The sequence below is a fragment of the Anabrus simplex genome, chromosome 1 (assembly GCF_040414725.1).
Source record: "Anabrus simplex isolate iqAnaSimp1 chromosome 1, ASM4041472v1, whole genome shotgun sequence".
Taxonomy (NCBI): Eukaryota; Metazoa; Arthropoda; class Insecta; order Orthoptera; family Tettigoniidae; genus Anabrus; species Anabrus simplex.
Window position 1 is genome coordinate 1083614721 of NC_090265.1, and position 22287 is coordinate 1083637007.

Here is a 22287-nt window from a genome sequence, read left to right on the forward strand (position 1 = left end):
ACAAAATCTGAACCTGCTGGAAATACTCAATCTCATATTAATTATAAGTCTAGAGTGAGCGAAACTTATTAAAGTTAAACTGTCAAGTATATTCTGTAGTTACTCAGCTTCCCTTTTGATGTACTTCTTTTTGTTTTGGAATTGAACTTACATTTTTATTTTTGTCTTTCTTTTTCCAATCTAGTCAATGAACCTCAATTTGGCAATTTGGTATTTATTTTCATTTTTTCACCTTCTAACTGTGTTATGAGAGGCTAGCTCCCTCTGTGGATCAGTGATGGAGTTCGGCCCCTGGATTCCAAGACTGCAGGTCCGCAGCCAGCAGGTGTAATTGGATTTTTGAAGGACAGAAAAGTCTGTTTGGCCACAGTATGTCAGGAAGTGAAAGATCTCTGGTTACATAATTGGTGTTTACCCGACAAATCAGCCAACAGCGAACTGTTCCCCTGCCATCAGGTAAAGTAAAATGGAACACCAAAACTCCTGCATATAGTTGCTGAGATCATAAAAATTATTATTATTATTATTATTATTATTATTACCACATAGATACTCCATTTTACATCATTAATATACAGTAATCTTAGAGGGCAGGAGAGAGCTTATTAAGGAGTCTAAATAAAATGGAGACAACAGAGCTACATCGTGGGCTCTGCACCAAAGTGGGACAAATGCTGCTGCTGCTGCTGCTGATGATGGACAAAAACATACTTTCATAGATATGGTCATAAGTCTTCTTTCACAAGTACATCTTATCCAATACCATTTTGTCTTTGTATATGAGATAACATTTGTGGCTTTGTGCATAATTTTGTTTTGTTAGTATTGTGAAGTCGCACCGAGTCAGTAAGGTCTTTTGGCAACAATGCAACAGGAAAGGATAGGACTGGGAAAGAATCATCCATGGCCTTAATGACAGTAAAGCCCCACTATTTACTTGGTGTGAAAATGGAAAACCATGGAAAACCATGGAAAACCATCCTCTGGTCTGCCAAAAGAGAGGCTTGAACCCACCATCTCTTGAATGCAAGCTTACGGCCTGTGACCTGAACTGCATGGCCATCTCATTGTGCATGCTTGTTAGTATAATTTGTACCATTTAGGATCCAAGGATGATGTAAGTACTGCATTCGGCATTGGCCTAATTTTTTATGGAAATGCAGTATAAAAATGATCACTGAATAATGGATCACATTTCTCTCATTTTGAAGAGGTGAAAATGATGGTTATAATGATACACAGAAAAAAATATACAGCAAGACAAGAAACAGGAACTAATTAATCATGACATAACAGTTTCAGTGAATCAAGATGAATGTGAAAATGAAGAAGCTAATAATTCTTGGACTACCGAGAGAGTTGGCCATGTGTTTAGGGCCATGCAGCTGTGAGCTTGCATTCGGGAGATTGTAGTTCAAAACCCACTGTCGGTAGCCCTGAAGATGGTTTTTCGTAGTTTCCCATTTTCACTCCAGGCAAATTGAAAAAAAAAAAATTTCTTGGACTGGACAGAGAGAAAAAGAGAGACAAAATGAATACATTGAATCATAGTGATAGTGTAAAGATTTTTAATATGGTACTATATTACGTTACACAAACAACAAAGAAATAATGTAACTTATTCCATGATCTTAAGATTTAAATCATAAAATATAATACCTATATTGAAAAATGAACTGTTACTGTATTATGCACATTAGTAACAATTTCTTAACATCTTATTATCTATTTCTATGAATCTTATGTGCAATTGTATACTTGGGATCAATGAATAATATGCCTGGGAAAGATAAACTGAGGTTCTGACAGGCTGTAAAATTATTTTACATTAAGTGGAATGGACAAATTCTCAGTAAAGTTCTCAATGTATGCATAAGATACAGGGAAAGAAATTTCTACACTGAATGGATATTTTAGAGCAAGAATCACATAAGAAATTAACAAAATCCTAGGACAAAATTTGAAAATACAGCTCCCCTCTACCATAGGGCATAGAAGGTAAAATTCTCATAACATTTTAATTCATTATATAAAGCATACTGACCTTCAAGTCCTTCACTTTAGCCTCCCTTGATGTATACTCTCTCAGCACAAAATCTGTCTCAAATTCATGATAGAATCGAGTATCATTGAGGCGCACCATTACATTGTCCACTCGTAGGAAGTAGCGAAGGAGAATGAAGAAACTGCTGGGCATAACTCTCTAAATACGCAAGCAAATATATATTAGTAGAGGAAGCAAACACACAATACAAGAAGCATCTGGAACTAATGGGAAGGTTATATAGCAACACTGTTTTTCTTTATGAAATAACAAAAACTGTTACCAGTCACAAATTTTATTAAATGACTAGCTGATGTACCCGTGCTTTGCTACGGAATTCTATACTGTATACAGAATTGTAGGTTAGGTAGTGTACACGTTGTGAGCAATACTGTATTAAATTGCATAGCTCTTAACACTACCCTGAAAACGCGATGGAGAAATCACCAAACGTCTTTTCTCATATGAAGACTAGGTTAGGGAACTGTCATTGTAAAGGCAGGCCCATTTGCCTACCATCAGTCACAATCAGGTTGGGGAATTGCATTTATAAAGACAGACACTCACTCTCCACCTGCCCGATTACATCCTCAGAAAAACTGTCTTAGTGGTTTTCCCAACTGAAATGAACATAGGTCATTACAATGATGTCAGTCGGAATGGTGCGAGTAAAAGCAATGCTTTCATATGAAATACTCGATCAAATGAAAAACCACACATTTCCTCACTTTTAACGAACAGTACTACACTGCCGATCTAACAGTCCAAAGTTCCAGAGCTGGAATGACCAGGCCGCAGACAGCCATGATCCGTGAACACTCTTTTTCGGAGGGGGGGGTCGAATAGTGGAGAGTCCCTGGGCAAAAACTATGCCCTTTTACTAATCTGTTTCCTAGGAGTACCTGATGAGTCAGAAAATCTCAATTCACTACACTGGCGGCAGAATAATCTATCCGACTTGCAGGCAAATTTTTCCTCCAAGCCAGAGGAGAAACCCCCTCTTCACAGCTAATTTTGAATAAAATTAATGTAGAATTTAATAAAGAGGAAGAAGCTCTTTTTAAGAAATGGCTCTTTTCAGGGTTGAAGTTTGAGTTATTTAGTGAACTGCGGTGCTATAATTTGGAATATGCCTAAATTGTAATTCTGATGATGATAATGCTTGTTGTTTAAAGGGGCCTAACATCGAGGCGGCCCCTAATGGTACAAAATGAAATAACAAAAAATTCAAATTCATCCACTGACCAAAATAAAATAAAAAAATGTCATGAAGAATGAATGGATGGACATGAACCCTACAAAAAAAACAAAAACAAACAAAAAAAACAGTGGATAAGACTCAAAAAGAAGGTAGTTAATTAGAGTATTACTGACCAAGGGACCATTTATAAAGCACAATGATGCTTGATGTCGGAAGGGGTGCTAAATTCACGTCTAAGGCCCCTCAGAATGGTACATGTCACGAGTAAAGTAGAACCACGGTATTTGTCATTTTGGGGTACTGATCAAAAGTAGCGAAGACTCACGGTGGTCCACACAAGATGGTACTACTCACAAGTATTGCAATTCGTACAGGGAACGCAGACCTATGGTGTTTCGCACACAATGGCGCCACTCATAGCCAACGCAAACCGGTAAGGCTCCTCACCTAGGTGTACTAGCCACGGGTGCCGGTATTCCCGTGGTGTTCCTCACATAGTGGGTACCAATCACATGCAACGCTGACCCACGGTGCCGCTCATATAGCGGTACAATTCACAGGCTACGCCCAGACCCGCGGTGTTGCCCACATGGGTACAACGCACGGGTACTGGAATCCACCAGGCCAGGCTTTTTACTGCAACTAATCACAAACCTATTGCGTACCAATTTAGTGATACTACTCGCAAGTACATGCAACCCATGGTGTTCCCCGCATGATGGTACGAATCAAGAGTAGTTTCATGGTTCTAATTCAATCATCCCTTGGTCGCCCCTTGTAGTCGCCTCTTACGACAGGCAGGGGATACCGCGGGTGTATTCTACATGTGCGTCCCCCACCCGCAGGGGGTAAATTGTAATTGTAGACCAGGTCATATTACTACTACATTATATATGAAAAGGGAACAAACAGGTGTACAGTTATCAAAAAATAAATAGAAGGTTAAGAACATACACAATGGATACACACAGACAGGTCAGTGTGTTTGTGTTGTGTTTCTCGTCTTCTACCACTTGTGTATTTTTCTTTTTTTCTTTTGGTGTGAAAATGGGAAACCACGGAAAACCATCTTCAGGGCTGCCGAAAGTGGGGTTCGAACCCACTATCTCCCGAATACTGGATACTGGCTGCACTTAAGCAGCTGCAGCTATCGAGCTCAGTTGTATTTTTCTTGTCTTTCCCTTTTTTCTTATGAAGATCCCTGATGAACAGCCCTCTCAAGGAGTGTAAATGCTTGTATCCCTCCCTGATGAAGCTGGGAAGCAGAAACAAGCTATAGTTGGGCTCACAAGAGTTGGAGTCTGACATTTGAGCGGCGAAAGCACTAACTACGAAGTATGCTGCGTTGTCATAGTTACCTCCATCTGTGGCATATCACTCTTTCATACAGGCTGAATATTTAATCAAATATGTAGGCCTAAAACAATTCAATAGACTTTGACCCATTCCTAAGCTCGTGCTAATAATTCCAGCATTTAAAACAGAACACGTCATTGAGGATAAATATGAGATTTCATAATCACTAAACTAACAATAACTTCAACAAATACACATGTTAAATAAAGAATAGAACTGTACAACTAGCCAGTGATTAACTTATGAAAAAGGTAAACTAACAACAAAAATAATATTCAGGAAACACCAACACATAAATAATTACATAAACCAGCAATAACTAACACAGCTAACACACTACCACTTCGAATAATATCACAAAAGCAACTGAGAACAAGTCAACCCATGTGGCAATAGCTTCCTAAAATGTGGCATGTCTGTTATCGTCATCATAGCAACAGACCATTTTCGAGCAGTGTTAGTCAACTTTTTCTCGCCGATGGCGCTAAACGTCAGACTCCAACTCACGTGGGCCCAACTATAGTTGGGGGAGTGAGTAGAAATTAAGAAAACTGGGACAGAACCCAAATATAATAATATGGCATTATGTGAAGAAATGGAATTTGTCCTTGCCACTTCATGTTTTCTACTCCATTTTTTCACAATGATCTGTCATAGAAAGGAACAAACAAGTGACAAAGCAACTCTGTATATAAGAGAGGGACATGAATAGTAACACGCAATAAGATAAACACAATGACAGGTCATATTGGAAGAGGGAGCAATAGATACAGATTTGATGGGATCCTATTCCCCTTTTGTATTCGTCCTGTGCTGCTAGTCTTTAACCATCTGTATTAATTTTTAACCTTTTATCTTTCACTTTTCTTATGTTTATCTAGCTTTCTTTTTTTCCCACATTTCTCCACATCAACAATGAAGATCTGCCAAGATGATCCCTCAATGATTGTTGAAGTCTGCTCTCCTGATGAAGCTGGGAAGCAGAAACGAGCTCACCAGGGGCTGAGAAGAAATGGATATAAAAGAATTGGGACTGATAAGGAGAAAACCTATGTATTTGAAGATGGCAGTGTATGAAGATTATCCTTGTCTTTTTGAGTTATCATGTTTGTCCTTGTCTCCTTTTCTACAGCTCCCTCTTCCGATGCTGAACTGTCATTGTGTTGTTGTGTGTTCTTATTCATGATCTGACATTTTGATTATTTTTGAGTGTGTTCCATTCTTCATTCTCAGTTTTTGATTTATACTATCCTATGAAGTGTTACTTTTGCCTGATAAGTTCACAGACTTACAATTTTAACAGAGCAAACGGCTATGCCATTGTCATGAAGCTCATCTTCAAACAAGGTAAGATCATGATAAAAGAGAATCCTTTCCCTCTGTCGCAATTTATCCAAGTTAATCCTTTCTTCTGTTGAGCTGATTTTAAAGTTGCCAAGGAGGGTTCCTTTATAATCTGTTGTAAAAGTCCAATCAAAAGGCTTCACCTCATCCAAGTTCTCTGCTTCTTGTCTGAAAAATAAAACATGACAAATATTGCAATGATTCCTTAATTGTGTATTCACAATAGGCCATAAAAACTGTGACTTAGTGAATAATTACTGTGAAGAGTATGAATAAAACACACAAGCCCTTAACATACACATACAGAACGCCTTCGTTATAGACTGTTATGCTGTTTAGCATTCAGTCTAAAAGCTTCTGTGAATTACGGTAACCTGTGGTGCAGAAACTGACATGCACCATAAGGGGAGCACAGCCAAATACACTGATGACATCTTCACTCATGCTATGATATTCTGCTACTGAGTATGCGTGCCCAGCGTAGTGAGGACCGAGCTTACGTTACTGGCGTCCTGGGCAAGACTTCTCAGGTGCCCTCCCACCACCACACTCACCAGAATATGAGTGGTGTTTGCACAGAGCCAGTTCCGTGGTGTAGGCTTAGCGTGCCTGCCCTTTAACCAGAGAACCTGGGTTTGATTCCCAGCCAGGTCAAGGATTTTTACCTGGATCTGAGGGCTTGTTTGAGGTTCACTCAGCCCATGTGATTTCAATTGAGGAGCTATCTAACAGTGAGATGGCGGCTCCAATCTAATAAGCCAAGAATAACGGCCAAGAGGATTCGATACCGATAACACTACACTTCATAATCTGCAGGCCTTCAGAATAATTGGTGGTCGCTTAAAAGGCCAAGGCCCTTCATGGCTGTTGCGTCATGGGGTTTAGTTTGGTTTTTGGTGTATGGACATATACAACTCTCTAAGAAACAAATTTTTAAGTGAAAATTTTACCTCTTCTAACTGTTAAGGAGGAAATAAAAGCAGCCTATTTTAATTATTTAACCTTTTTATTTCATTCTATTAATTATATATTGCAACAGCCTTAAGCAACAAACTACCATACACCTTCAAAATAGTTAAGAAATAAAATAACTTTTAAATTAGGCTACAGATTTTTCCTAGCATTCAGCTTAGTAAATTGATTTATAGTTTAATTAATTATGTATCATTAGAATAGCCAAAAGAAAAAAAAAGAAAAATCTAGTAACACATCATGATTATTTTAGGAACAAAAACCTTTAAATGATCATTCCCTCCCAGGTTTCAGCTTAGCAATGTATCACTGATTTCTGAAAAAATTCCTTATATGGTGCTTTCTCACAGCACGTTAAAGTCCGGCTCCATGGCTAGATGGTTAGCGTGCTGGCCTTTGGTCCCAGGGTTCGATTCTCGGCAGGGTCGGGAATTTTTACCTTAATTGGTTAATTTCTCTGGCACGGGGGCTGGATGTGTGTGTCGTCTTCATCATCCTTTCATTCTCATCATGACGCGCAGGTTGTCTACGGGAGTCAAATCGAAAGACCTGCACCTGGCGAGCCGAACATGTCCTCGGACACTCCCGCCACTAAAAGCCATACGCCATTTCATTTCATTTACAGCACATTAATACTAGAGATTTGAGCTTTCTGTCTGAAAGGGTACACCTTTTTCCATTCTTCACACTTGTCAGTACAGAAAATCTTCTTTTAGCAGTGCAATTCTCATGATAGGTTAAGACGAGGAAGATCCTCAAGACAATTTCCAAGTTGGAAACGTTAAACAAGTTGTTCTGTTTAATGTACGTAAACTTATGAGGTATCAGTTGTATCTGTTTCAAATCAAATAAGCCTTGAAGTAGCAACATTTGTTATAGAAATCCCCATTGATACCTTCATCGTAAAACTGAGTCAATTTTGCAGCTACCTTTGTTATTGCTTCGTTGGAAGTTTCCTATTAACATAAGTGTCAATATTTCAAATCAATCCTCCTTCTTACCAAGTTTGCTAGTAAGAAATCAATTGTTGTAATGTATGCCCTACATGCAGTCCTTTCATCAAGGTTGCCTTCAGCTGGAGCTCCACGGGTTTCATCCGCAAATACTTTCTGTTTTCTAATACTGTTGTAGGTGGGTGTTTTGTACTCTAAAATGTCCATAACAATTTTTTCATACTTGTGAAACTGCTTCATTTCATCTTTTATAAAAGCTTCCAAAGTTTGTAGCTGTTTAGCATCTACTACAAGATCAACAGTGTTTTTGCAGGTTATACTTACATTTATTGAGATATTTCAAAAAATCCCCCCCCCCCCCCCCCAAAAGGTGGTTTGGAAATTTTGGAGTTTCAATTCAAGGCCCTTAGCTTCCAACCTGGGTCTTCAGATATTTCTCCAAGGCACATTTGTACTTTTTATTTTTTTATTTTATATATATAGCCTTTTGCTAGTGCTTTTACTGCATCCATCCTTGCAGATCTATGGGTTACAGACAAAGATTTGACTACTAGAGTTTAGTTTTTCTCAAGATGCGTTTTCAAAAGCTCCCATCTATATGCCGATGCTACGAGAAAGCTGTAAAGTCCTTGTACAAAAGAGAAGAATATCATTATTTCTGTACAACACTAAGTAGCTGTAGAGCCAACAAAGTTAAGTGAGCATGCAGCACACAATCTACAAATTTATTGCCTCTTTAGGGGCCTGACATATTAAATGTGCTGTCATACCTTTTCTCCCAAACAGTTTTACATTTCTGTCAGACATTATAATTATTATTATTCTAGTTGGTCTGATGACCAAGGTACCTGCAGTAGGAGTTTAAATAACTAATCTTTAGGTTCTACTTCTATCAAAGATACACATCGAAGCATTACTGTTAACTGATAGATGTGGGAGCAGCCTGGAGTCAAACTGACAATGAGGGAGTGGTACTGAGAATCTTTTAAAATTGTCTCTAGAACACAGCTTGCCATAATGTGAATAAATTTATGACAGGATTGGGCTGAACTTTTATTAGCATATATTCAAAGACAGTGTGAAAGGAAAGGATCGTGTTCACTAACCAATTGCAATTATCCCAGATATAGGCCGTTTGAGGTAGACTCAATACGTTCATTGTCTCCCTAATGTTGATAGAAACCTTAAAACAGAAACTACTATTATTGATAATACAGTTCACGAGTATATTACTTCTTCATAGTGATTTTTTAGAGAAGTTTTTATTTCCAAGGGATATTTTTGCCTTGTTATGCAAGTCAGAATATTACACATGTGGTCAGACAATTGCTTGTGTTGTTTGATCAACTCAGCACCATGTTTCCAATTGTTAAACCCAATATTTTATTGAAAAGAGGGTCTTGGAAGGACAGCACACCAAGCCCAACTTTGTAAATGGCATGAGAGACTCAGTAGTTCTGGAGAATGGATGACACCACATGAGGAGCTCCCTCCTGGTCATATGGAAGAATGCAAACTCATGGCCTCATCCCGAGGTGATACAGCTCTTTTCAGGCACAACTCCATTGGAGGTGGGCTGCATGTACCATTTCAACCACATACCAGCCCTCCTGCCATTCTTAAATTTTTGGCAGTACCAGGAATCGAACCCAGGCCCCCGAGGAGGGCAGCTAATAACACTTACCATTACGCTACGGAGACGGACATACAGACGAATGACTGGCTGGAAAATGCTCAACAGACTACACTCAGGTGTTATGAGATGCAAATCTAAAATATTCAAGTGGCGTTGTCAAGTAGACTCAACAATATATGAATTTGGACCACTACAGGCAACACCCCATCTACTTCAATACAGAATGTGTCGATCGATCGATCGATCGATCGATCAATCAATCAATCAATCAATCAATCAATCAATCAATCAATCAATCAATCAATCAATCAATCAATCAACATTGATCTGCATTTAAGGCAGTCGCCCAGTCTTCTCAGCCCAAATTTTGCAACTTTTTTGTAATGCTACTCTTTTGCCAGAAATCACCTCAAACAATCTTTGGATTTTTTCCAGTCCTCAAATCAAGTAATCCCGGTGAGGGAACCACACTCTAGTTGGGGTCTTATGAGAGACTTACATGCCTTCTCCTTTACATCCTTACTGAAAATGAAAACCTACAACCTGTTTTCCAGTCAATGACCAGGTCAGGGATGGGATGAATGAAGCCCCCAACTTGCGGCGAGGATAGGAATTGTGCCGGCCGCCGAGGCCTCTTGCACTCCTCTGGGGCAATGATTAATGACTGACAGATGGAATGAAATAATAGTGCAGAGTGTTGCTGGAATGAAAGATGACAGGGAAAACCGGAGTACTTGGAGAAAAACCTGTCCCGCCTCCGCTTTGTCCAGCACAAATCTCTCATGAAGTGACCGGAATTTGAACCACAGCATCCAATGGTGAGAGACCAGCGCGCTGCCACCTGAGCCAGGGAGGCTCTCCTCTTTACATCATTACTACAACCCCTAAATACCCTCATAACCATGTTCAGAGATCTGTACCCTTTATTTACGATCCTATTTATGTCATTAACCCAATGAAGATCTTTCCTTATATTAACATCTAGGAAATTACAGTGAGTCCCATAAGGAGAGGACTTTTCCTATTAGTGAAACCCAAACCTGATTTTTAACCCCGTTTATCATCATACCACTGCCTGCTGTCTTTCTCACAACATTGTTGAGGTCTTTTTGCAGTTGTTCACAATCTTGTAACTTATTTATTACTACGGCTCAGATGTTTAGGAAAAGTCATATTTTTTTTTTTGTCTCTATTTTCTTGTCTGATTGGATTTCAGTGCAAATCAGGTGATTATCGTCACAATTAAGTGATTTTCATTTGTCATATATAAATGCACATTTTGGCTATTTTTTGCCATAAGGTCATATTTTGAGCTATTTTAGAATTTGGTCATATTTTGGCGGTTTAACAACAGCTGTAGGTGTGCAAAATCATCTTCAACTTACCGAATGCGAATTAGTATTCACAAAACTGCTTCTCGGTATCACGCTGTCCGGTCTCCCAGGTAGAGACAGAAATAATCCGGAAAGTTCCATCCCAGTAGTGAGCTAATTACTTCTGGTAATCGCTCACTTGTCTTTATTCAAATATTAGAACCTCAACTTCCTTTCACTTACACAAGCGTAATTTTACAGTAAATCATATCCCAGCACACATTCCAGTATGCGTAAGGAAAAATCTTCTACTGGTGTTAAGTTACGAAGCTTTGTTAAGAAATTTGGAGAAGAATATTTCTGCACAGACAGTTTAGTTCTATTTTGCAAGTTGTGTGAAGTGAAAGTCATGGCTGAAAAAACGTTTTAATGTGCAACAACATTGTAACACGGCAAAACACAGCAGCAATGTCAAATGACAACATGTCGATAAGAAGAGGCAGCGATTGATATTCATAAGGCTGTTACATCTTCAGCGATGGACAGATGTTCAGATTTTTCAAAGGAACTTTGTGAGATGATGGTGTCTGCAAACATTCCTCTAACATTCTCCAGCTAACCCTATGGGTGTAGGCAGTTCAATAACCTGTCAGCGATTAATAATAATGTTACTGGTTTTATGTCCTATTAACTACTTTAATGGTTTTGAGAGACACTAAGGAGCCAGAATATTGTTCCACAGGAGTTCTTTTATATGCTGGTAAATCTAATGACACTGGCCCCATGGTGTAGGACTAACATGCCTGTGTTTTACCCGGAGGCCCCAGGTTCAATTCTCGGCCAAGTCAGGGATTTTTACCTAGATCTAAGAGCTGGTTCGAGGTTCACTCAGCAGACCACACGACATCTCGTAATCTGCAGGTCTTCGGGCTGAGCAGTAATCACTTGGAGGCCACAGCCCTTCGAGGCTGTTGCGCCAAGGGGCTCGGTTTCTAAATCTTCTGACATGATGCAAACATATTTGAGCACCTTCAAACGCCACTGGACTCAGCTGGATCAAAACCGCCAACTTGAACTCAGCTCAGTCTTATTATTTGAGTATCTGGAGAATGATCTGTCAGTTAATGTTTTACCTTTCATTGAAATTTCAAATCTACCAACCCCCATCCTTTGAACAGTTAAGGACCTTAATACTAAGCTATATGAGCACTTTTCAGGCCAATTAAACTACTTATCACGAGAGCTCAGTTTAATGGTTAGCTATAGTCACTCACAACCCACATTCTTACTTACTTAATCAAGAGGCTATTTTCCTTCTTTCTTTCTTTCTTTCTTTCTTATCTTCAAAACAACTCCAAAACAAACATTACACAGTTATTAAGAAGTTCCCCCCTTTATTTTTACCAGATCATTAAACTAATAAACAATGCAGACAGTACACTGCCTCTTTTCTCATACCTTATAAAGTTATACTAAACTACAAGAATTTCAATTAAATTATTACATGTGAAACGTCCTGATGTTCTAGAATCTAAAAGAGGGGGTGGGGGGCAGAAAGCCACTGTAAGACTGCCTTCTGAAAGTCTGCACTCTTAAACTGTTTAGTTTCAATTTTAATTCCTCTCAGAAAAAAATTACAATGCCAAATCATTATGGAGTTCTGTAACACAATTTAATCTGTCACATGAAGAGTTTAATAAAATTCAAAATACATTATAAGACTTTGGAAAAATACGGAAGGAATAGCAACAGATGGAGAGAAAATCAATAAAAAACACTGACAATCAAGTACTAACAGCAGAGACCAAAGATGAACAACACGTGAAGGCAAAAGTGACAAAGGAAAAAAAGTGACGAGTATGCTATGTCCAATAAGTTAAAAATATGAACTTCAAAACAGTACAAACCTACCAAGAGCCTATAGAAATAGAAACTTCAGGGAATACTTATGTGGAATGGAAATTGTAATATCTGAAGCCTCTCAGTTTTGACTCAGTTTAAAGAACAAAGAGATTAGCCATATATAAAAAAGTGAAAGATTTTTTAAACATCAAAGAATGTCAATTTAAATTTGAGCAAAAGGTTTGCAAAATATTGTATGAAAAGTTACTGTATATGATTTAGAAAGCAAAAACATAATATCATAATTTTTTAAGAAAAGGGAATCTTTCAGGATAAAGAAAAGAAATTGTTGAGGAAGAGATATGAAAGGGAAGAAAGAAAAAAAGATAGTTTGAGCTGTTGACGGACTTGAAGGGAAGGACATAATTATGTGAGCAGAGGGTGCAGTTTCACTGATATCCATCTATGGATAGATACACAATGGCCATGAAAATGATTACTGATATATCTGAAAGAGCAAACATACTACAGTTGTATTACCTTGATTCCTTCCAAGCATCTGCACAAGCAACCTTCATACTGAGCTTGCCATTACTGACCCTCTTCAGAGCATCCAGGGCATTGAACTCTATCACACAGTCGGAAGCATGTTTCAGCACCAGTTTGTTGTTTGGAAACACCATATCTGGCATGTGAGGTAACTCCAACTGTTGATTATACCTAGAAAGAGAACAGTTTACAGTCTAACTAGAGCACAAACTGCTAGCAATGAGGTAATCATAAATTTCTGTTTGTTACACCTGGTAAGAAATACTTACTGGATTGTTATTGTACAACACTAGAAACAGCTCATTGGATACCAGGAAGTAATAAACCTTGAAATATACATACATACATACATACATACATACATACATACATACATACATACATACATATATACATACATTATCATTATAGACACCTTTCAGCGTTCAGACTGCAAGCCTCTGGGATATATAGACTGAAAATTCAAAATGAATATCAAATCTGCCAAAAATATTTAATTAACATCAGATTATGTCTGATGATTGAGAAATCTAATTTTAACACTAGGCCTTACTTCACCCACTGTTTCTTAAACAGACCTTTAATATCTTTCAATAACATTTACATATTTCTACCATAAATACCAAGCAAACTGGGACAAACTGTGGATGATCCTTAGCAAAAATCACATCTGCCCTGCTTACTAAAGCAACTTTACAAAGAAAACACAGTGAAAGTCTGGACAGGCAAAACACTCTTTGAAGAGTTCAAAATCTCAGCTGGTGGCAGACAAGGATGTATCCTCTCTCCGATACTATTTAACATCTATAGCAAGTTCATTATGTGCAGGGTTTTTGAAAACTGGGATGAAGGGATCAATAATAATAATAATAATGTTATTTGCTTTACGTCCCACTAACTACTTTTACGGTCTTCGGAGACGCCGAGGTGCCGGAATTTAGTCCCGCAGGAGTTCTTTTACGTGCCAGTAAATCTACCGACACGAGGCTGTCGTATTTGAGCACCTTCAAATACCACCAGACTGAGCCAGGATCGAACCTGCCAAGTTGGGGTTAGAAGGCCAGCGCCTTAACCGTCTGAGCCACTCAGCCCGGCGATGAAGGGATCACTATAGGCAGAAAGCTTATCAACAACCTGAGATATGCTGATGATACAGTAATCCTAGCATCTAATGAAATTCAACTCATGACCATTATGAACCGACCGAGCTAAATGAGTGCCAAGTTTGTGCTTAAGGAAGATACTAACAAGACTAAAGTAATGATAATAGATTGCTCAAACAATTTCTGTCACTTAAACATTGTTGGTAGTTATGAACTGGTGGAAAACTTTATCTGCCTTGGCTCCATTGAAACAAATTCCAGTAAATATGAGAATGAAATCCAAAGAAACCTGCAAATGCCAGAACCCATGGTGAAAATGACTAATGTTTAGAAAGATCGTCATATATCTAGGTCAAGAAAATTGAGACTAGTCAACTATCTCACTTTTTCAATCAACACACATGCTGCTGAGACAGGGACAGTAAACAAGAGTGACCAGCGAAGAACTGGTTGAATGGAGATGTGGTGTACATCCCACTAATGACTCCATACTGAAAGAACTCAGAATTAAAGCAACAAGCACCAAGATTCTTCAGTCATTTGGTGAGAGTCAATTCCTTATCAAAGTAAGTTACTGCGGATATTTTAGAAGGCTCACGCACAAGGTGTTGTCCTCTGATGTGCTAGCTTAAGCAGATGGTAAATCAAAATGGATCCAGTTTCCCAGCAACGATCTACATGAGTAACCAGAGATATACTCGGAGAAGACCGACTCATTAAGTCACCATATCCTTCCAAGAACATGTAAATGAGGAGGAGGATCAGAAATATTGTTACATGTACAAGTAACATAAGATGCTGAGAGATAATTTAAAATTCCAACAATATCAGTCATTCTCCTCTGTGGGAATACAACCACAGTAACCCTGTTTGTCATAAGAGGCAATTAAAAGGAGTGATTCTACAGGGACTCTCGCCATTTGTCAGTGTGGATCATCTAACTAGTTCTTCTCACTGAAGTTAGTTGGAATAGTATGGTAGACTGTCTCAAATATTATAATAGCAATTGGACTCACATACTGAAAGTATGTGAAGAAAATCATGAAGTGATTGATGAGGTTGAACAACAGCAAGTATTTATTCTAAGTCTGAAAGGAAATTTTGAAGTTTTGATCCACTGTTGAAACCAGTTTCATCAGCATTGGACAAAATACAAACTGCACCATCTCAAGAGCAGGTTTCTGTGTGGAAAGAACTGATGATGAATTTTAATGACAAGACCAGATTCTATGAAAAAGAGTTCATAAAGGATGTGACAAGGTTCATAACTATGCTAATGCTGAGTGTACTTTTTTTTTTTTCCATCTGAACTGGCTGGCTTTCTTGTTCACAGTGTTCAACAGGGAGACAAATGGGGGTTATTAAGCCATACATATATAGAAAGAAAGGAACATTGAAGGAAGATATAATGGGATAAATACATTGATAGTCTGTGTAGGGAAAGGGAGATATGAAAAGAAAACACAAAAGACCAAGGACAACTTCCAGATCTCCTTACAGGGCCATCTTCGAATAGATTTGCCTCTCTACTCATCAATCGCAGTTCTTCTACATCCATTTCTTCTCAGCCTTGACAGGAGTTTCTGTTTCCCAGCTCATTCATGAGGTGGACATCAACAATCACTTATTGAGGGGCCATTCTGACAGATATTCAGTCTTGATGCGGGAAGTATAGGATAAGAAGAAAGCTCAATATAAACACACACACAAAAAAAGATAAAGACAAATACAGGTGACAAAAAAAAAAAAAAAAGATGAATACAAACGGTTAAAGTCCCTATGAATAACATAAAAGGAGAAAAAGAACCCAACAGGTCAATACTGCATAAGTAATGGAAATGAACAAACAAGAGCAATTCAAGCCATATATAGAAAGGAACATTAAAAGGAACACATAACAGGATACACACACTGACAGGTCAGACATGCTGACAGTTCTTCAGTCTTGATGAGAATAAGATGAAAGCCAGATAAATACAGGAAAACAAAAAAAAAAATGGAAAAAGACCAAGCTCATTGGGGGCTGAGAAGAAATGGATGTAAAAGAACTGGGATTGATGACAGAGCCAAATCTTTGAAGACAGAAGTGTAAGAAGATGTGGAGATTATCCTTGTCCTTTTGTAGGCTAGGTTCCTGACAGGAAAACCATTTTGTTACGGGTCACCAATTTGAGAACAGAATCAACTTTAGAAATGAAGCCGCTTGGTAGACCTTGTAGCATTCGAACAACAGAGAACATCCGTGTAGTGATACAAGCCATTATGCAATCTCCTCATTGTTTGGTCCATAGGCATGTAGTTGCTATGGAACTATCTGATTGTACCGTAAGGAGAATTTTACACAGAGAGATGAAATTCCATCCTACTCTGTCTGGTGCACTGTCACCGAGTTCAGAATTACAGGCCCATACTTTTTTGAAGAAGAGGTCAGAACTGTGACAGTTACTTCTGATTGTGACGTAGAGATGTTATACAACTTCCTGCAGCTGAAACTCAACAAAATTGGCAATCCTGCTGTGTTGTTCAAATAGGATGGGGCCTCTGTATACACAGCAAGAGCATCGATGAACCTCTTAAGAGAAATGTTTCCAGGTCGTCTGATCTTACGAGCAGACATTCCATGGCCAGCCTGTTCTTCTGATCTCGCACCTTGCGATTTCTTTCTCTGGTGATACCTGAAGGCTCAAGTATATCAATGTCAACTGCAAACACTGGACGACCTGAAAGCTGCCATCAGTCAAGAAATCAAGGCAATATAACCAGGCTTGACCAGAAGACTGAGGTGGAGCTTCAGGAAGAAACTCCACACTTGCATAGAAAACGACAGTATTTGGAATGTATAATTTTCAAAACCAAGTGACCAGGCGAGTTGGCCGTGCGCGTAGAGGCGCGCGGCTGTGAGCTTGCATCCGGGAGATAGTAGGTTCGAATCCCACTATCGGCAGCCCTGAAAATGGTTTTCCGTGGTTTCCCATTTTCACACCAGGCAAATGCTGGGGCTGTACCTTAATTAAGGCCACGGCCGCTTCCTTCCAACTCCTAGGCCTTTCCTATCCCATCGTCGCCATAAGACCTATCTGTGTCGGTGCGACGTAAAGCCACTAGCAAAAAAAAAAAACAAAACCAAGTGATGGTATATGTGAAGTAATTGGCAAACATTGCTCTTTTAAACTGTGAAATACATTTTTGATTACCTTCTAGCATTGCTTTGTTATTTACATTTGACTTTCAGGAGTTATTTCTACCGCACCCTGCATTAGCATTCCTGCATCATGGTCAACATCGTTCAGTCTCAGGATAACTTAACTGACAGTGTTTTCCAAGTGTACTGCTTGCAATACATGAATCTGTTAACGAGCTATTTAGGTTCCAAAAATGGTTACGGAAATAAATGGGAAAACAATGGTGAGAATTCCCTGCAAAGAATGAAAATTTGTATCAGTTAACTTGAGTATGAACGATGATGAGGTTCATTATCCAGTTGAGTTCCTCAATTCTATTTCGATGCCTGGCCTGCCAGCACGTGGATTTACATTAAAAACAGGAGTGCCGATAATACTCTTGAGGAATCTAAACGCTCATAAATTGCATAACCGAGCTCAATAGCTGCAGTCAGTTAAGTGCAGCCAGTATCCAGCATTCGGAGATAGGGGGTTTGAACCCCACTGTCGGCAGCCCTGAAGATGGTTTTCCATGGTTTCCCATTTTCACACCAGGCAAATGCTGGGGCTGTACCTTAATTAAGGCCACGCCCGCTTCCTTCCGACTTCTAGCCCTATCCTGTCCCATCGTCGCCATAAGACCTATCTGTGTCGATGTGACGAAAAGCAACTTGAATTTTTTTTTTTAAATTGCATAACAGTACCTGCCTGAGAGTAAAGATGTTATCTGGGATCATCATCATCATCATCATCATCATCATCATCATCATCATCATTGTTGACCACCTCCAGTTGTCCCGGTTTGGTGTACAAGCCCCATCTATCTTCGTCTGTCCACGAATCACCGTCTCTTATAATTGGCCATGAGCCACTGTCCTTGTCTTCTCTCCTCGACATCTTTCTTTATTAGATCGGACCATTTTTCTCTGGGTCTGCCCACCGATATTTTTCCCTGTACTTCTCTTTCATATTCCCTTCTCGTCTTGTCTTCTGGATCCTTTGTAGAAGGAAGTCCTCCTATTCCCACCTCCTCTCGGGCATTTCTGCCAGTGGCTTTACGTCGCACTGACACACATAGGTCTTATGGCAACGATGGGATAGGAAAGTCCTAGGAGTTGCAAGGAAGCGGTCATAGCCTTAATTAAAGTACAGCCCCAGCATTTCCCTGTTGAGAAAATGAGAAACCACGGAAAACCATCTTTAGGGTATCCAACAGTGGGATTCGAACCCACTATCTCCCAGATGCAAGCACACAGTCGCATGCCTTTAACCGCACGGTTAACTTGGCCGGTGGACATTTTTGTTCCTGATCTTGTCCTTCCTGGTCTTCTGTATCATGGTGTGTAGGAACTTCATTTCTGCAATTTGGAGTTTTCAGTTGTCTTGGCTATACGTAGTTTCCAGGCTATACATGAGGATGCATGTATAATAGGATTTATGTAATGTTGCTTTCTGCAGAATGGCGCGTTCAATCTTCAGCTGACCTGTTAACTAGCGACGATCTTACACGAATGATGTCAAGCATGGCTTCACATATCCCCTATGTAGGTGGGAAATGAGTAGCCTATTCATTAGTGAAGGCGACCACAGCTAAAAACACAAGGAAGCTGAATTCTCTTGAAAACTGTTAGCATTACAAAGAAAATATATGACATTACCTGTGGAAAACTTAATTTCAAGGTCACATGGTGCACTTAATTTTCTATAGAGTCAACCATTCACCTGTTAGTTATTTCACAATGGACCTCAGCCAAAAACACAATAAAGCTGAATTTTCTTTAAAAAATGTTTGATTTACAAGGAAAATAAATATGAAGTTTCTTGTAGAAAATTGAATTTCAAGGATACAAGGTAAGTTCATTTTTTAATAGGGCAAACCATTTACTCATTATTTTAGTTGATGTACGGAAAATTTGCCAAATTTGGGATATACCCCTGTAAAATCCTCCACTAGTTCGAAACGGTAAAATATATCAAAATCAAAAGTATCCCTTGCTTGACTCTGGATTTCAAGCTATATCCTTACCAAATTTCAGCTCAATCAGTCCAGTAGTTTCCAAGCCTATCCAGAACAAACAAACAAACCAATAAACAAACAAAATCTCATTTTTATTAACAGTATTGATATAATCAAGAAAATCATGAATTTTCCCTGAAGAACATTTTAGCATTTTGCTCATGGGAAGAAGTAAAAAACAATAACATTGGATTTTAAGAAATCATATCGTTCCTTATAAAGGTTTTTTTTATTTTTTAAGACAATACTACAGTCATTAAATGATACAGCTATGTAAGGTAAGGAATGTCCTATGGGAAGATATCGCAGCATAACACAAGGGTTCATAATAAGGAACAGCACTGCTAACTATGATCTTTTCTGCAGTTTATTCTCAACACCATTTAGTCACAGATGTAAAATGCTTGCAGTAAGACTTCAAAACCGCATTGGTTTGACAAATTGTAAGAAATTGCAGCTTCATCGGTGGAGAAGTCAGCAAAAGTGACAGTTATGAAGTTGCCAGTGAGTACATCAACTGAAGAGAGATCTGTGAATTAAGGCAATCAAGCCATTTGAGTGATATCATATTGTTTCTGTTTTATCCTGGAGCAGAATGATGCTCCTGACAGGCCACTTACTCAGTTGGCTGCTATATGTTTAGCAAAACTGACATACTAGTCTTCAGATAATTAAAAAGTTTATGATTTGTTTCCGTTCCGCTTTAGTGAATCGCCAACAATTTTGCTGTTTTTCATCTAGCCGCAAGTAAGGAACGGGGGCTGTTACATGAGCAAGTAGAGAGCTAGTGGCGAGTGCTGGTCAAGTAAAGTGATCTGAACTTGTAAGCTAGCTGCAAGTAATAGCATCCCTCTTTTTGGGTGTTATATTAGGCTAGTTTACTAGCAGCTAGTGATTAGAAGCAAGCACTCACTTAAGAATTTCCAATCAAACTGTAGCATGAATTACAGGCTGACTGTCGTTTCTCCACTTGATAATCTAGCTGACTTGAAGATGAATTATATGTCCAACATATGCAATTATTCAACATGTACAGTTATCAAATGGCCTAACTTGTGCCTTTTAATAGACCACATGAGAAATTTTAATACCTACAACTTATAAAGAAATACTTCCACTTACTCCAAATAAGAACAGAACTGGTCATTATCACTACAATTAATCAAGGTGACCCACTTACTTGGGGTTTTCCTGCTAAAGCAAATTAGGTTACAGGATCGTAGTTCAGTCAAGTAACTATAAAAAAGTCGTTCAGTATGCCATCACAAAGGCATACTGGTGGCGTGATTGGGCAAGAGAAATTCATGGCAGCCCCTTAGAAAGCTTAAAGAGACATCACCTGCTCGTACATCTTGTTCAAATGGAAGACACACCAACACCAGTTCCAAATATACAGTTTCTGATATATTCCATTTCCTCAGCTGTTTACATCATTGTTCCATGCACTAGCAAGCTATTATGAAGAGGGGTTACTCTTACTCAGCACTTCCAGTCCTTGTCTTTCACAATGCACCAGGCTATTGAATGTCACTATGGTAATCCTATAACTTACAATACTACAATATACAGGTGTTGTAGGAGGAATGGTGAACATTATGAGATATAACCGGAACAATCATTTGAAGCAAAAAAAATTCACATGGACATATGCCCTATGCAAAATGATTTCCGAGATAGGATACATTTAATGTACATTTGTTTTTGGGCTAGTGGCACTCACGTATGTGTCTTACTCACCCAATCTCTTTCATGTTGTGAAATGAGTACAAGTTCTCCACATGTAATGTTTGCCATACATGTGTTCGTCGAACAATGATACGCGCAGAGTCGCCACATGCTGGTAGCAGGACTACGCAGCACCATTTCAACATGTGTTGCTGTTCCTGCACAGGTTATTAAACTACATGTCAGAAGAAAAATGGGATCTTAGAAGAATACCTGTTTCATGCAATGTGCTGAGAACTCTGCTAAACATTCTATGATCAGGAATTTGACATGTCAGAAAGTGTCAATGGTATTCCTTGACAGCAAGAGAAGCACTACCATTGCCGAAGCTGTAAACATACACCATATCTACACTTTCTCCATTCGTGTAGACGTGTGGCATTCTAGCCAGCGCATGTACAAACACAGTTCTCTCTGATACACTCTTCAATCCCTCGCCCTACTTCGCTCACAACACACCATGGACAACTGCACATTCAATGGGCTAGTTTAATGGCAGAAAGACATCCCGAGCAAAGAGGTTGAAAGCAACGAGGTGGGTTGGGCTAAAATAAAATGTCCCATACATGCATGCCACTAGCCAAAAAACAAATGTATAATAACTGTGCTCTATCTCAGAAAGCTTTCAGAATAGGGCATAAGTCATATGCAGTTTTTTTTGCTTCAAATGATCGTTTCTGTCACATCCCTGAATAAATACCATTCCTCCTGGGACATCCTGTATAAATGCTAAATACAGATTATAAATATTAATCATTACTATGATTTTATAAAAGACTAGAGATTATGTACAATTATGACACATGTTAATAGCAAGTATGGAATATTATGTCACTACATTCACCCTCTTAATTTCAAAAATAAATAAATAAATAAATCAATAAATAAATAAAACGTTTTGAGTAAATCACATTTATTGCATAAAGAAGCTGATATTTTACAAAAGAAATACAATAAAGACATAACCCTTACTACAAATACAGTGCCATATTGATGCTGGTCACAAATATTCAGTCCATTAACACTCACTTTACAAGGGCAAACCATCTTCGTCTGATAAGAATTAAGAAA

General features: G+C 38.7%; 1 protein-coding gene across 3 annotated transcripts in view; it reads right to left on the bottom strand.

The window, feature by feature from the left end:
- LOC136876250 (TIP41-like protein) overlaps window positions 1-22287 on the bottom strand; it is a 34009-nt gene that overhangs the window by 3708 nt on the left and 8014 nt on the right. For 2 of the 3 annotated variants that reach the window (XM_067150046.2, XM_067150063.2), the window contains exons 2-4: window positions 13202-13381; window positions 5894-6113; window positions 2045-2203 (exon numbers count right to left, since the gene is read on the bottom strand). In XM_067150046.2, the coding sequence (XP_067006147.1) occupies window positions 2045-2203; window positions 5894-6113; window positions 13202-13381 (559 nt within the window). Of the gene's footprint in view, window positions 1-2044; window positions 2204-5893; window positions 6114-13201; window positions 13382-19500; window positions 19537-22287 lie in introns of all 3 variants that reach the window. The other variant, XM_067150055.2, reaches the window with a different exon arrangement.